Here is a 16,276-nt window from a genome sequence, read left to right as displayed (position 1 = left end):
TAAGGTTTTAACTATTTTTTTTCACATATTTAAGCTAATTATATATATATATATATATATATATATATATATATATATATATATATATATGAAAGATTCATGTGGTTGTGAAATGGTTTTAAATAGGACAACAGAATGTTTTTAATTTAAGGTAATTAAAGTATGCATTATATAGGTTGAATGGTTTAACAGAAGTAATTAGATTTAATTTATTGTAGCATACATTTAGATTCATTAGGTATGGTGCTTTATCTGACAAAGTTATTGACGAAAACGTACTGGCTGTGCTCAGCGTTTGCTATTCCTTCTTGGTGCTTTCTGAATAAAGGTGGATTGGGGTTACGGCTATCCTAGTGCTTTTTTCTTGTCACCCTGTCGATAGCCAACTGGCTCACTGACAGGACCTAGGAAGTTAGAATTGGGGAGTTCACCTCTACAAAGAGGTCAGTCACAAGTTGAGCCCTCAGGATCAGTCCTTGGACATTTACTTCTCAGAAGTCAAGGCTAACGCTCAGTGGTCTCTGGCTGAGTACATTTTCAGATGATTGCAAATTAGGAGCGGTTACTGAATCTCACACCAACACAAATGTTCTCCGGAAAGGGCTGACACAAGCAACTGGTGTCAGAGACATGGACTAAAACTAAATGACAAGAAATGCATAACAGTATCCTTTGGGAAGTCATTCATCCCTGGTAACTATCATATTGACAACACATCCCTTAGAGTTGATCCAGTAGTCAGTGACTTGAGGACACACATAGATAGCAATCTAGTCTTTGATCATCAGGTGTCTACAGTGGTGAGGAAATCATTCTGTGTTGTGCAACTTATAAACAAAGGTATGGCATCTAACCCCAAGGAAGTCATTGTTCCCCTGTACTCGGCATTCATCAGACCTATCACTGAGTACAATGCCCCCTTTGAGATGTACCTAACCAGGCATATCCAACAACTGGAATGTCCACAGGGGTTCCTCACTAAAAGAATACACAGCGCAAGTAATATGTCCTATGCAGACCACTTCAAGGCTCTATCACTGTATTCTGTCTCCTACAGGCTTTTGAGGGGAGTTCTATGCCTGGCATTATAGGGCACTGTCAGACCCCACTCTGATGGACCTCCTGCATATCCACAAAACAAACAGTACCAGAACTACCCATTCTAAATGCTTAAACCTTGCCTGTGACATAAATAGGACCTGCTGGAGAAATAGGTATGTATCCCAGACACTGTCTATGGAACAGGCTCCCCATCCATGTGAACCAGAGTTCCTCCCTAACCCAATTCAAGTGCAGCTTGGACAATTGCATGGGAAAACATAAATTCATCCTTGGTTTGGCACCAATGTCTCTTAACGCAACAGGTAACCTGTAAATGGTTCATCTCCCAGGCCCATGGTTACACTTATAAATGGCATAAGAATTTGTCAGAAATTTGGGATGCATGGTAGGCATAAAGGCCCTTGTGGTCGTTAACCTCGTAAACATCTATGAACCTACAACTCCACCCCTACTGCTTTTATGCTGTGAAGAAAGCATTGATTAAACTTTTTTCAATGCACTGTAAGAATTTTTATCCAAGTTTGTTGCAAACAAATTACTTTACAATTTAATTCTGTTGCAGTGCTGATCATTTGTACATCAAAAAAGTTAATAGCAAAGGCAATTCCTCCAAAAGTAAACAAGTACTTATGTCCTTACATTTCCACCAACTAATGGTAGTGAACGCAGGAATGGAAATATGAAACATTACTTCACTGCAGTAAGACTCAAGCTAGACAAAACATTGAAATTTTGCAAGCAGCAGCCAAACTCACCATACAGAACCAACTTTACTAGTTTCAATGCATACTGCATAGCAGTATTTCCTGTGAAAATGTATGGAAAACACATTGTAAAGGGTTTGCATTAAATGAAAAGATTTAAATTAATGTGCTTTACACATGACATGTTAGTGACCTCTAATCTTTAATTTACAAATCTATGTGGTATTTTCTCTGGGTTGAGCAAGAAATTGCAATTAGTACTCTAACCAAGTTAACAAATGGAAATAAATAACCTAAAACAAAATTAATATGTCTCAAATTTCAAACTGTCAAAAATGTAAGCTAGGAATATTCTCCAAACTGCACTGAGGATTTTAAATCATTTTATTTACGCCTTCATTACAGCTCCTCAGCAACAATGTTATTCACTTACTCTACTCAGTAAGCCATAAAGGAAAACGGATACCACCAAAAGAACTAAATGATTAAGTGCGGTTTGTTGCAACTGTGGGGTCATCCTCCCCTTCCCTACATCAAGTGCTTTATATGCACACTGCATGCATCCTCTGTCCCCAACCCTAAAAAAGTGAAAGGTCTGCAGATCACATGCAAATACTGTTTCCATACAGTACTGAAAGTCCATTTCCATTAAGATGGCTTCCACCTCTTTTACAAAGTCAAGATTATACCACATCTGGTATAATCCTTGTCAGAGCCTGACCAATGATATTTCATTAAAATAAGATACTGAACCCACACACACTCACATGTTTATGAGCAATCTCTACATGACAGAATACAGGTCAAGAAAAACAGAACTAAACATATGGGGACAGCTCAATTCAAGGACAAACTTTGTGGGGTACAATAAAAGGAAGAAGCACTGATTTACTGGTGGATACCACAGCTTCTTGTAAAACCTGAATTAACAAGCACTAATTTGTCACAAACTGATAGTTTGCAAGCCAAACTACTGAGGAAAATACCCACGAGAACAAATGCATTGACTAAAAATCTCAGAAGTCCATTTTGTGCAATCACCTGTAGCAGAATATATACTACTCCAAAGGTAATAGATGGCAGGTAGTTGGGCATTGAGACGGCCCTTGCTGTGCAATTGTTGAATGCAGTCCAGCAGTAACATTTTAAAACAATACTACAACAGGCTACGTTTCAGACAAGTAAAAAGAATATAAAAGGCTACCACTTCTTTACTACCAACAAAATGTTTGCAAGACATTTCTCTCACTTTGCAGCATAAAAACTATTTTCTAGCATGGGAGAAAATGGTGCTCTGATAAAAAAGATGTGGAAAAATAATGCTACAGTACAAAATAAACCATTCTAAATGTCCAACAAAGACCAAAGAACAGTAATCTGCTATTATACCCAAAATTCCTGCAGGGTACAGAAGATGGGATTGCGTGCAGTTCCAAAAAAGGTCTCTGATATGTCAATAATTGTACAAGTCTACCTACTGATGTTGTTAGTATTTACACATCTAAAGGGCATGAAGGAGGAAAAAAAAACTTTGAGCGCTTGTCTGACAATCAGCCATGCCATCAGATATCTAGGGTGTCTGGAAGAGTAGAGGACAGCCACTCCAGTACTACGACCAATCAATTTTTCTCAGTTATGAGCTGCAGTAGTGTATTCACAAAATTCATTGTTTCATCTTGCTCCAACACAACATCATAGCCATTCATATACAGGTCTCGACTCTCTTCCACCTAAAAGGTAAACAAAACAGTGCTTTATGACAAAATACTCTATAACAGAACTTTTTTTTCTGTTACAAACAGACTTGTTTTCTGCAACCTTCATATAGACAAAACACCCCTTCCAGTCTACCAATCTACTAGCCCTCCCTCCATCTGGGTGATGTCCTGCCATGTTCCAGACATGAAGCAATGGATAGAAAGTTTAAAATTGAATAAAGTATGTGCTGCAACAGAAAGAATTAGAACAAGGCCCCTCACAAACTCAGAGCAAAAGTGGTATAATATCTTTAATTCCTTTAATACGGTAACCTAGTTCCAAGGTGTGTTGTTCCTCTCCTGCAGCAGATCACCAACATTCATATACAACAAGAAGCATTTTAAGGCAGCCTAACTTCAACCACCTTCTGCTCTACTCAGTCAGTTTAAAATGTAAGGATGTGGGTCAGACACACTGTACCACCCCTTGGGACTTGCACATACCTCGGAGAAGGCAGAAATTTAGCTGATAAAGCATTTTTAATAATTCTCAAAATCAATTAGCTCAGAAAACCCAAACCTGGACAGCAATTGCCACCTAATATTAAAGTAGGAGAAATGCTGTTCTTGTGTTTAAATGTCTTTTAGCTGCAGATTTCAATGCTAAAAAGATTAAAAAGCACAGGTGAAAGCAGTGGTGCTGAAATGACCAGTGGTCACTTCAGTGCATTAGCACGAGTAATTGAAAGATTAGAGAACCACTGTTGTTAAATCCTGAAGGGGATTTTTGCAATCACAAGAACACAGGCACAAACAGCTGTTTAGGGAAAGGATAAAGCCCTTTAGGTTGTATGCTGCTATGCTATGTAAACAGATGATTTGCAACACATCAGAACGCTACAGCAAGGTGAAGAGCAGCAATGTAAAAATGGGTCTATATTATATAAACAAACGCACTGAATTGCAAACTCTATATAAAAATCGACCAACAATCCCCAAAAACCCAAAATGTTGAACACACGGATCAGCGATTTTTTTTTTCCAGGGGGAGGGAAAAAAAATCAAAAACACAAAGTGGGGTGCTGTGCCCCCCACTTAAATATATCAACTCGGAGATTGCACCACAGTAGAGGAAATGGCAAAGTCCCGAAAACGGCCCAGTGATTCCCCCCCCCCCCCTACAATCACTGTTCCGTGCTTTCGGTATTTTGCCATTTCGCGTAATAACGTTCGACTAAACAGCGTTCACAATTAATTGCATTCATCAAAATAATAGGGACCTGTAAAAATGACCAGTGACCATTGTGTGGTAAAAAGGACCAGTGACCATTGTGTGGACTAGTATTCTCTAATATTTCTGAGATGTGCAGAGTGCTTCTCCATGCTTTGTCATAAAACAAACTTTTTGCATCCTAAAGGATGAATTATCACAGACAGCCAGTTAAGAGCGAAATTAGCAGAGGCAGTGAAGGGAGAGAAAAGTAAGGGAAGCACCAACTAAAAGGTGCATGCCAGGAACAAGCTCAAGGAAAGAAGACACTCGGAGGTGGGTCAGCTGCATGGGGTGCTGGCCTGCAATGTGGATGACAGACCGTTGGAGATAGGTGGACCTACAGTGAAGTGGAAATCCTAGTGAACAGACGATGATGCAGGAGAATTCAGGCTGAGGCCGAGGTAACTACAGGCAGGAAAAGGCAACAGTAGGGAGTAGGAGTGTGATGAAAGGCAGCCAGAGATAGGCAATATGGCACACTGAAAATATAGATGGAGGTACTGAGGGGACTACAGCAGAAGTGGTGTGGGGGGGGGGGGGGTAGTGCACGGAGCAGATTAACATGAGGACGGACCAGTATCTTGTTTTTTTGGCAGAAGAAAGACCCAAGTCAACAGGAGAGAAGAAAGCATAGAGGGTGCAGCCTATGAAGGAAGGGAAAAGGTGAATGAGTAACTGTAGGCATGACTGCTATATGTAGCATAAGGGTAAGCAGTGTCAGGATAAATTACAGTTGTGTACACTTACCATAAATGTAGATGCTTGAGTGTATTCACTGCTGCAGTCATCACCTGTGTCTCATCCCTGCTGTGGTAGCCCTCGGCCAGCCCAAATACCAGAGTCAATATTTTTCTGCGTCGGCTGCGGTCGCTTGTGACTGACATCAGGTCGATGCCATTACATCAGTTTTTCTGACCCTAACCAGTCAGGAGCCCAATCAGGAGCCCAAGGAAATATGGTAAAGTCGTCCTGGTGGCTAAAAGCTACCATAAGAAGCTTATATCTCCCTTAAGAAAAGAGGATATAAGGGGTGGGGGACCAGGACTGCAACAATGAATACATTCGAACATCTACATTTATGGTTAAGTGTACACAACCGTACTATTCTCTTCGTGTTTCACTGTTGCAGTCATCACCTGTGTGAGGATTCCCAATGCCGAAAAGAGGGGTGGAAGGATTAGAGGCCTAGGCATGGGTAAGCATGCCCTGCAGAACTGCAGAGGCAGACTCTGCCCTAGCCTTAGAGAAGAGAGGTAGGTGGTAATGCTTTGTAAAGGTATGGACAAAGGTCCAGGTTGCAGTTTCCAAGATGTCCCTGGTGGGAACTCCTCTGAGGAATGCTGTGGAAGTGGATGCTGCCTAGTGGAATTGGTATGAATAGACTTAGGGGGTGGTTTCCCATGTAGTCTGTAGCAGAAATGGATAGGGTGTGATATTAATTTTATTTTACATTTGTTGACCAGGAAGGTCCAACTGGATGTATGTCCATTTTCAGTGGAGGCCCGGGGAGAAAAGCTCCATACAGACGACATTAAGACAGAACTGCATAATACAATGTGAAATACAATAGAGAAATAACAACGCAGAGAAATGGTTACATATTTACATATTAAGACCATTCCACTATTAGTGTGATTCAGGATAAAGGTTATACAATATATTTGTAGGTCACTTTCCAAGTTCCCAGCCCAACATTCAAAAAGTTCATATATATTTATGTGTCTCTTTATAGGTTACTTAAAATACATTCTAGACTTCACTTAATCAACAAGTTTGTACAGAGTAACTAGGTTAGGATTCAGTGACAGTGCTAGGAGACCCTAATTGGGAGCACAGTAGAAGCGTGTGGGGATTAGTCAGAGGTGGAGCAAGGACAGAGCCATCGCATAGTGAAGTATTGATTAAGGTTTTTTTCTAATTGGGCTGGAGGGTTGTAAGGTTAGTACTGTACGAAGAGAGTTCTAGACTTTACCGAGTTCATAAACAGAGCTTCCCCAGCTGAGTTGTTAGCTTTGAAGGTGAAAGCTAGCATTTTGTTAGAGGATCGAAGAGTTTTAAGGTTCTGGTAGGGAGTTTTAAGATTGGGTGTCCATTCTGGTTAGTAGAGAATCTTGTGGGCAGTTGCTAGTTGGTTAGCCAGTAGACGGTTAGGTAGTTCAAGCCAGCCTAGTAGTTTGAGGTTAAGGCAGTGATGGATCCTATAGGCAGAGGCGGTGGCAAATCTGGCAATATGATTATAGCAGGTTATGAGCTTGTTCAGGTTGGTTTTACTCAGGTTTGCTAATAAGGGGGAGGCGTAGAGAAGTGTAGATAGTAGATGTGTGCGAGAAAGAACAGTTCTGGCTTGGGGAGTTGATGGGTTTGATCCTGTGTAGACAGCCAAGTTTCTTATTTACTGTTTTAATTGTGTGGTTGACATGCAAGTCAAACGTTAGGTTGTTGTCAACTAGAATTCCTAGGTTTGGTTGAGGGGTCTGGTGAGATAATTGTGCCATTGTTAGATTTAACGGAGAAGGTTAGAGAGGTCATAAGAGATGGGGAGAACAGCAGCAGTTTGCCTTTTTTGGGATTTAGTATGAGACGGCACTAGAGGAGCCAATTTTCAACTATGCTAAATGTGTTTTGGGATGTCCGTAGTTCTTCTGGAGCTGTAGCGGAACATATTAGGGTTGAGTCATCCGCGTATTGAATACAGGTAGTGTCTAGTATTACTTTATGCAAGTCATTAATGAATATGGAAAACAGGAGGGACCCTAAGATGGATCCTTGGGGGACTCAAGTGTTATAGGTAAAAGGGGTAGATAAGTTATCTTTCCACAGGACTGCCTGTTGTCTTCCTCCCAAATATGACTTAAACCATTGTATAGCATGGGTGTCTATACAGATTAATTCTAGGGTTTGCAGAAGTTGAAGGGTTTACCAAGTCGAAAGCTTTGAAATGGTTTGCTTGGAAATGGGCTTCCCCTTTGCCCCTGGGGCAAAGCTGTCAAGAAGTTTGTCTGTTTTCCTGAAGGGTTTAGTATGGTCCGGGTAGTATCTGAGCAAGTCTAGAGAATGCAGAATTATTTCCCTCTTGTTTTGAGGGTTAGGGAAGAAGGTGGGTAGATGTATGGCCTGGTTGAGAGTCACACTAGATACCACCTTGGGCATAAAAAGGAAGGGTTAGTCCTCAGGGAGATCCTGTCTGCATGGAAAATGATGAAGGGCTCAATGGCCATTAGTGCCTTAAGTTCTGAAACCCTTCTGGATAAGGTGATAGCTAGTAGGAAAGCAGTCTTCCAGGAGAGTATTTCAGTTCTGTTGAAGCAGCAGGTTCGAAAGGTGGTAAGGTAATTTTTTCCAGAACATAATTCAGGTCCCAGGCTGGTGTGGGTGGCCTTCTGGGAGGTCTGATATTAGAAGTCCCTCTGAGGAATTGTTTAATCAAAGGATGTGAGAACAGAGGCGGGGTCTGTATACAACTGAACTGAAATGGCTGAGGCGTGGATCTTAATTGAAGAGGAGAGGCCACTATTGAGCAAGTCCAATAGATAGTCCAGGATAAGAGGGAAGGAATGTTGTGAGGAACTGCCCCCACTAGACTGGCTCTAGGAGCAGAATCTTTTCCATTTCCCTGGGTAAGATTTTCTGGTGCTGGGCCTTCTGGCCTCTGTGAGAACGTCTAGGACCCGTTTGCTTAAGAGGGGCCCCTTCTTAGCTTTTAGAGTAGTAGCCATGCTGACAGTCTGCAAGTCTGGGTACAGCATTTCTCCCGCCATCTGAGTCAAGAGGTGTGGGAAGCTGCCTGGGAGGCTGTGATGTCAGGCTGCGCAGTAAGGGGCACCAATGCTGCCTGGGCCAATTTGCAGCAATGAGGATGGCCTTTGGTCTCTCCTCCCTTATCTTGATCAGTACCTTGGGAATAAGTGACAGAGGAGGGAATGCGTACACAAAGAGGGACTTCCAGGGGAAGGTCAAGGCATCCATCTTCCACACTAGGTGATGATACTCCATGGTACAGAATTTAACTGGTGGTTGAGGTGCGAAGCAAAGAGATCCACCTCCAGATTTCCCCACTCGTGAGTGACTTGCAAAAAGACTTTTCTGTGGAGCTGCCATTCGTGGGGGTCCATTAAGTTTCTGCTTAAGTGGTCTGCCAGGGTGTTGTTGATCCCTGGTAGGTATTGGGCTATTAGGTGTAATCCCATGGAGGAGGCGGTCAGCCAGAGGTTCATGGCTAGCCTGCACAAACGGTAAGATTGGGTCCCCTCCCTGTTTGTTGATGTACCACATTACAGTGGTGCTGTCTGTTTTGATAAGGAGAACCCCTGGCCCGAGATGGGTTTTGTGGGATTTCAGAGACTTTTGAACTGCCATCATTTCCTTCTGGCTGATGTGTAAGGGCAGGTGCTTGGCATCCCAAAGGCCTTGGGTGCACCTGCCTGCTAGGTGAGCGCCCCAAGCAATGTCTGAGGCATTGGTAATGATGGTCTGCCCAGTAGGGCAGAAGGATGAAGGGAGGACCCTTGTTCTTGGCACAGGCCCCTGCCCACCAGAGAAACCCAGCCCTTATACAGGGGATCAGAGGGAGAGAGGTCTCTAGAGGCTGACAGTGCTGACACCAAAGGTTCTTTAGATACCACTGAAGTTCTCATGTGAAGCCTGGCCAGAGGAATTAGAAGGATGCAAGATGCCATGTACCCCAAGGCTTGCAGTTTCCTCACCGTGAGGTGACTTCTGGAAGCCAGCTGAGTAAAGTAGAGAGGCAGGAAGCTCTGCTTTTCTGGGGATAGGAAGGCCATTTGGGATGCTGTGTCCAGCAGTGCTCCCAAGAAATTGATCCTCCTGGAGGCAGTTTGCTTTGATTTTTTCTTGTTGATGGTGAACTCTGAGGAAGTTAGAAGTGGTTTGACAAAAGTGGTCCTGCAGCAGCTTTTCTCTGCACTCTGCTTGCATAAGGCAGTCGTCCAGATAAGGGTAAATCTGTATATTTCCCTGTCTGCAAAATGCTATGGCAGGGGCTAAGCATTTGGTGAATCCCCTAGGAGCAGTAGATAAGCCAAAGGGTAGAGCAGAGAACTGAAAGTGTTGTGAGCCTGCTCTGAAGTGCAGGAATTACCTGCAGGATTCCCTTATGGGGATGTGGAGGTAGGTATCTTTTAGGTCTAGGGTCACTAACCAGGCATTTTTTGTCAGCATAAGCAGCAGCTGCTGCAAAGTTAGCATTTTGAATTTGTGGACCACCAGGGAGGTGTTCAGAATTTATAGATCCAGGATGGGGTGTCAAGTGCCCTCTTTTCTGGGAACAAGGAAGTTTCGAATAAAAGCCTTTGCCTGTTTGATCTGTGGGAACAGGTCCTACTGCCCCCGGGATGAGAGTTTGGACTGGTTTCAATGCCTCTGCCCACTGATTTGCAGGCAAGTCTGGGTACCCTCCTGGAACTGGGAGTTCGTTGAAAGAGAATTTATATCCCTGAAAAACTATCTTTAAGACCCACCGGTCCTCTGTTACAGAAAGCTAATTTTCTTTGCAGAGGGCGAGCCTTCCTCCTAGCTTATGGTGAGTCAAAGGAGAGCAGAGGGAAGAAGAGGGAGTCATTGAGAGTTTTTTGCCATAGAAAGACAGCTTAGAACTCCCTGCCTTTGGAGCGGAAAAGGTCCACTGTTTGGTTGTCTGCTGTCCCTGGGATAGGGGCCTGGGTGGTCTGTCCCTGTGGGGCTTACCTTGCCCCTGTCTGCTAGGTGCAGGAAAGGACCAGTGCTTAGAGGGAAAATTCCTGCTAAACCTATGTCAGGTTTACTGGGAACAGGTGGGTCAGGGGCTAAGCTGGATTCATGGAAAACATCATCCACCACTTCTAAGATAGGGGGGATGGCCAGGGATCTGTGTTGGGGCAGGTCTAGAAACTCTTTTCGTAGACTGAGGGAAGTCCTAGGATTCCCAGTGGAAATGCTCCCTAAGGGTGTGAAGGATTTGCCCAAAGAAAAGATCATCTGGTGGGGAGGCAGACGGAATGGATTCCTCTGCATCTGAATCCTCATAAGCGGTAAGAGGTTGCTGTTCCTCTTCAAAATATGAATAATCAGATTCCTTAGTATCCTGCTCTGTCAAAATTTCAGGAGAAGGGTGTCTTTTCCTTTTAGAGGTTGTAGCCCGACTACCCCGATTCGAGCTCTGGTAGCAACTAACCAGCACACTTGCAAACTGCTTCTGCTACGGGCTCCACGGCAAGAAAGACTGATGTAACTATTATTGACAACTAACTATTCTTGACAAAAAAAAAAAAAAAAAAACTATTACCATAAACTCCAACAAACCCAACCACATAATCCTCAAAAATTCTGGTCATGCATCAACAGGCTACTTCATCCAGGTCACTCCAAAACTCCTACCCCATCTAACTTGACTCAAAACACTCCCATCCAAATCGCAGACACATTTAATAGATTTTTCTCAGAATCAGTTAAATCACTAGCAAATACCTTATCCCCAGCTAGCACCACTACACCACCCTCAACAGCTAATAATCCTCCTGCATTTACTCTACAACCAGTGCCAACATCACTCATCCATAGGCTTCTCCAAAAACTTAAACATTGTACTCCATCAGCTGACCTCCTCCCAGCTGAATATCTGCAAATGGCAGCTAGTGCACTAACTTACCCTATTTCCATCTTAATAAACAGAACTATTATAGAATGTACCATCCCATATAATTCCATTACATAAGGGTGGTAATTCAACTGAACTCTAACTTTCGACCCATTGCCATACTCTCTCCTTTAGCAAAAATCATGGAGAAATGTATCCACCAGCAGCTATTCAAACATCTCCTACAAAACAAGCTACTGGCTGACTGCAAGCATGGCTTTAGACCATTCCACAGCACTACAACTGCTCTTTTATCCTTCTCGGACTGTATTAATAGAAATCAAAATAACCACCTGCTTTCCTCTGCTCTCTTTATAGATCTCTCTAAAGTCTTTGACATGGTTAATCATCAGTTAATGTTAGATACACTACAATCACTTTCCTTAGATACTCAGGCAGTCAAATGGTTTAAGTCTTATCTAGGTAACAGACAACAGGCAGTCCCCTGGGACAACAAACTCAGTCACTCTAGGTGTCCCACAAGGCTCTATTCTGGGACCTCTCCTCTTTTCTATTTTCATTAATGATCTGAAAACTGCCTCCCCCATACCACTTGCATACAATATGCTGATGACTCAATTTTAATCTGTGCTGCAGCCTCTTCAGCTGAACTCAGTCCAGTACCCAAAGAGTACTTACCTTAGTTGAAAACTGGTTCCATCAACGCTGTCTCCTCCTTAACCCAAAAAAAACTAAACTATTACTATTCACTCCCACACAGAAGTCTACCCATATTAATTTCACAATTACATCAAATAATAATACTGTAATAGCACCCAACACAACCACCAAACTCTTAGGTGTAACAATTGATCATAATCTTAACTATGACAATCACATAAACTTAACTATCAAAGCAGTCAATAGAAAACTTGGTTTCCTTTACAGACTTAAAGCCTTTCTTACACCCTCTGCCAGGACTACTATTGCTCAAACCCATCTAATCTCCACCCTACTCTATGCCTCCCTCATATATACCAACCTATCCAAAACTAATCTAAACAAGCTGGCAACCTCCTATAACAACATCGCCAGATTTGCCACTGGCTCCCCTTTTAGAACCCACCACTGCAAAAATCTGAAACAGCTAGGATGGCTGGAATTTCAAAACCAGGTTCTTTTTCAACAACTTACTATCACTCACAAGGTCCTGTACCATCCCACTAAAACTCCTGTACTCTGTAATCTTATTAGTCCTTATACAAATCTCAAAACTCTACGCTCAGCAAATAAGCTTCTAGTTGTCACCCTTAAATCCAATAACAAATCTGGTGATTGCCTGTTTAGTAACTTTGATGGAAATACTTGGAACAGACTTCCAAAAGACCTAACTACCCTTATATCTACCCCACTGTTTAAGAACCAACTAAGAGTTTTCCTTAAATCCCAGTGGTTATGTACTTGTTCTAAACCTGACTGAGACCCTCTCCCCTTGCTAAAATACCTCAAAACTTCCTTAAAATGGATATCCATTTCTTATTTCCTTCACTATTTGTTTACGTTCCTCTATATTTTTTTCTTCTTGTGTTAACTCAGTACTTCCTGTATTCTATCAAACTTCTTAATAATAACTTGCTTAGTCAGAGTTTTGTAATATGCCATGCCCTGTGAGCATCTATGTATATAAATTGTTTGATAGATATTCAGCTATACTTTTCTTTTTGCTTTTTATGTCTAACCCACTACTCTAAATCTGCTGTACCTGCTCTTCCATAGTTACATCTAAGGCTTTTAATCTCTTTGCACCATCTCTAATATGATTTTATTTTTATTCTTTCTCACTTTTTATATTTATGTCTCTTTCCATTTTTCCCCCTCTCATCTACTAACTTAAAATTAAATCTATGGTAAAGTGCTTTTTGACATTATTTGGTCTTATAATGTTTTTCTTAAAGTAGATGCTTTGTATCTTTATTCAATTAAATTAATACTGTTTTGGAGCTTTTCTCCCCGGGTCTCTACTGAAAATGGACATATATCAAGCTAGACTAGCCCAGTCAACAAACGTAAAATAAATAAATAAATAATGGTGTCAACTGCCTTGCTTTATAGCGCTGACGACCTGACGTCAGTCATAAGCGATGCAGAAAAACAATGATTCTGGTATTTGGGCCGGCCGAGGGCTACCACAGCAGGGATAACCCACAGGTGATGACTGCAACAGTGAAATGCAAAGAACATCTACATGTTGCTCAGGTGGCAGCAGAGGAAGGAGATTAAGTGGAGCTAATAAAAGAACCAAACAACCACTGGAAGTATAGGAGGGTGAGTATCAGTGCTAGCCAGAGATGGGGGGGGGGGTCACAAATAGCTAGTTCACCACACATTCTGACACATACAGGTATAAACTACATGGTAAAGACAGGATTAATAAGGCAGGAAAAAGTGACATAGATGCAGAGAACTGAATGTATGTAACAATACTACTGCTAGGGCTATATATACCAATGGGCAGCCAAAAGATGACAGAGAAAATTAAGGGAGTTCAGCTGCTGGGTTAAAGGATGAGGATGCTACATGACTGACTTTTTGACAAGGATGGATTATACCTCAGCCTAGAAGGGACAGTACTAAGGGTAGGACAGAAAGCCATATCATAAGTACTGCACCTTTAAATGAAGCTAGGAGGGAGACTGGGTTAACAAGAAACAAACAGAAGGGAATTAAGAAGCTAGTTTACAGGAATAATGAGAAGGGCAAGAAAAAACATGAAAAGGACTAGGGAAACAAATGAATGTTAGCCTTGGCATCAAAATGGTGTAAATGCAGGTGCTATTAGAAAGGGAAGTAGTAAGTGCAGGATATGGGCTAATAAGAAAAGGGAATGGGATATGTTAAGTCCAGTGCACTAGATATCAGGAAAAACAGACAATATAAATCATTCCATTCATATCTAAAATCTCTTAGAGCCATAGCTAGAGTGGGGAGAAGACGGCAACTAGTTGCCCCAGCTGCAAAATGTTAAGGTACTTGGGAGATATAAGCAGCATTGTAGAAGACATGATCATTCTATGTAAGTCAGTGTCAGTGTTGCTAATCACTTAAGCAGTCCTAGTTAGCATACTGCTTAAATTGTGAGGATGGGACACTCCTTCCCCTAACTGCAGTAGAAGGAAGTAGTAGCACAAAAACAAAAAACTGACAGGCCAAACAAGAGGCATAGGCAATAAATTGGACTGTCGAGGATATGGAAGAGGTCCTATTTTGTTAGCAAAATTAAAAATCAGAATTTCCAGATATTGAGTTCCTTAATATATCAAATAATAACAAAGCATTACCTAACCTAGAGGAAAGAAACATTGGGCTGCCTGGAAAAAGATGCACCAGAGGAAGTAAGAAAAGACAAAGAAAAAAACACACTACTGAAAGGTATACAAGAGAAACACGAACATGGGAAAAGAAAAAAAGGATCCACTATAGAACAATATTTATACAGAGAAGAAAACCAAACTAATTAATATGAAAAATGCAGTACCAAATATATCTGATGAAAAATACTGGCAAAGATACTAGTAAATGGAAATCTAATATTGAATTATTAAAAGAGATAAAAAGAACTGGAAAGGGGATCTTAAGAAAACGTAAAGAGCAAATTACATAGAAAAATATAAATTGTGGGAGCAATACATGCAAAATAATGTTCAGAAAAGTGAGGCTTAATGAAGACAGGAATTCAGCATTTTATGTAATGTTGGAACTACAAAGAAAAAAAGACGTGAAGTATAATGTATGTAAACGGAAAACAATTTAACATAAATGGTTTGTTTTCTGTTGATGCATGTTTGCCTCTTTTTCCGTGTCTTAAGTGATAATTTAATAAAGATGTTTTGAAAAAAGAAATACAGGCAAAGACAACAAGACAAGGTAAAGTTCAACAAAAATAAGATAAAAAAGGCAGAATTCACACCTCTCAACTATCCAGAAGTTCACAATGCCCAGATGTCTGCCTCAATTTTGGTCTGCTCCTCATAAAATAAATGTGTTTTTCTGGCAAATCATTGAGGATTGAAGTCAATAAATAATGACAGACATTTGACTTTCAGAGATCCTTCAGAAAATGCATACAACCCCTGATATTCTAATCAAATTTCTGTGTTTATAAGCAATATTTAGAATTTCTCGACTCTTGAGTTCGTCTCTCTCCATTTCTGACACTGCCCAGAATTCCTGTGCTAAGAGCTTGAGAGGTAATTCAATTGAAAAACAAAGTTTAGTGAGGCAGAAATTAAACATACAGAAATTGAAGTGCTAGACCACCTATGAAGTGAAGGATTTAGTGTGGAAACTCCCGTTGCTGGTAGCATCACAATATGATAGGCCTACGAAGCCCAAGACAGACAAATAGCAGAAAGAGCAGTATGTATCAGACGAAGTTAAGCCACATGGCAATGCTCGGAGCCTTCTCTAGGACACCTGAATTAAATTCAGAACTGCACAGCAAGAGAAAAAGCAGGAAACAGCAAAGCAGATGCACTCAGCCAGAAGAAGCTTATCTACGAGAAGACCTTTTTTATTTAAAACAGACTGATAGACATATTAAGATAGGTGAAAGAAATGGATTACAGATGGTAAAAAAAGACCCAAAATGGTAGAAGACTGGTAAAAAAAGATGAACACAGCAAATGGGACCTTTAAGAGAAATTCAGGTGACATAACAAATATACAGAATATGCAACTAACAATAGATGAAGTCTTACTATAAAGATGTACAGTAATGAAAGGAACAGCAAAAACAGACCAGGCTGATAAAAAAACAGTAGTTCAATAAAATACAGTAGTGGTGGTGGTCTGGATCGTCTGTTTTTGCTATAGGAATTTGTTGTGAAACTGGACCTCAAGTGTGAAGTCTACAATTGTGTTTTTTGTCTGCTTCTAGTAATGAAAAGAAACAAATATAGAAAGGAAACCA

The 16,276-nt window shown here is 41.2% G+C and overlaps 1 protein-coding gene across 1 annotated transcript in view; it reads right to left on the bottom strand.

The window, feature by feature from the left end:
* Nucleotides 1–1,582: 1,582 nt before the first annotated feature.
* The window catches only part of NT5C3B (5'-nucleotidase, cytosolic IIIB), a gene marked incomplete at its 5' end in the record, with an annotated part of 732,004 nt that continues 717,310 nt past the window's right edge, over nucleotides 1,583–16,276 (bottom strand). Inside the window, 1 exon segment of the mRNA XM_044054786.1 lies at nucleotides 1,583–3,496. Within this exon segment, the coding sequence (XP_043910721.1) occupies nucleotides 3,386–3,496 (111 nt within the window).

This window comes from Protopterus annectens, chromosome 13.part0 (assembly GCF_019279795.1).
Source record: "Protopterus annectens isolate FY-2018-M chromosome 13.part0, PAN1.0, whole genome shotgun sequence".
Taxonomy (NCBI): domain Eukaryota; kingdom Metazoa; phylum Chordata; order Ceratodontiformes; family Protopteridae; genus Protopterus; species Protopterus annectens.
Note: the sequence above shows the minus strand (reverse complement) of the source record. Positions and strands in the feature narration are given on the sequence as shown.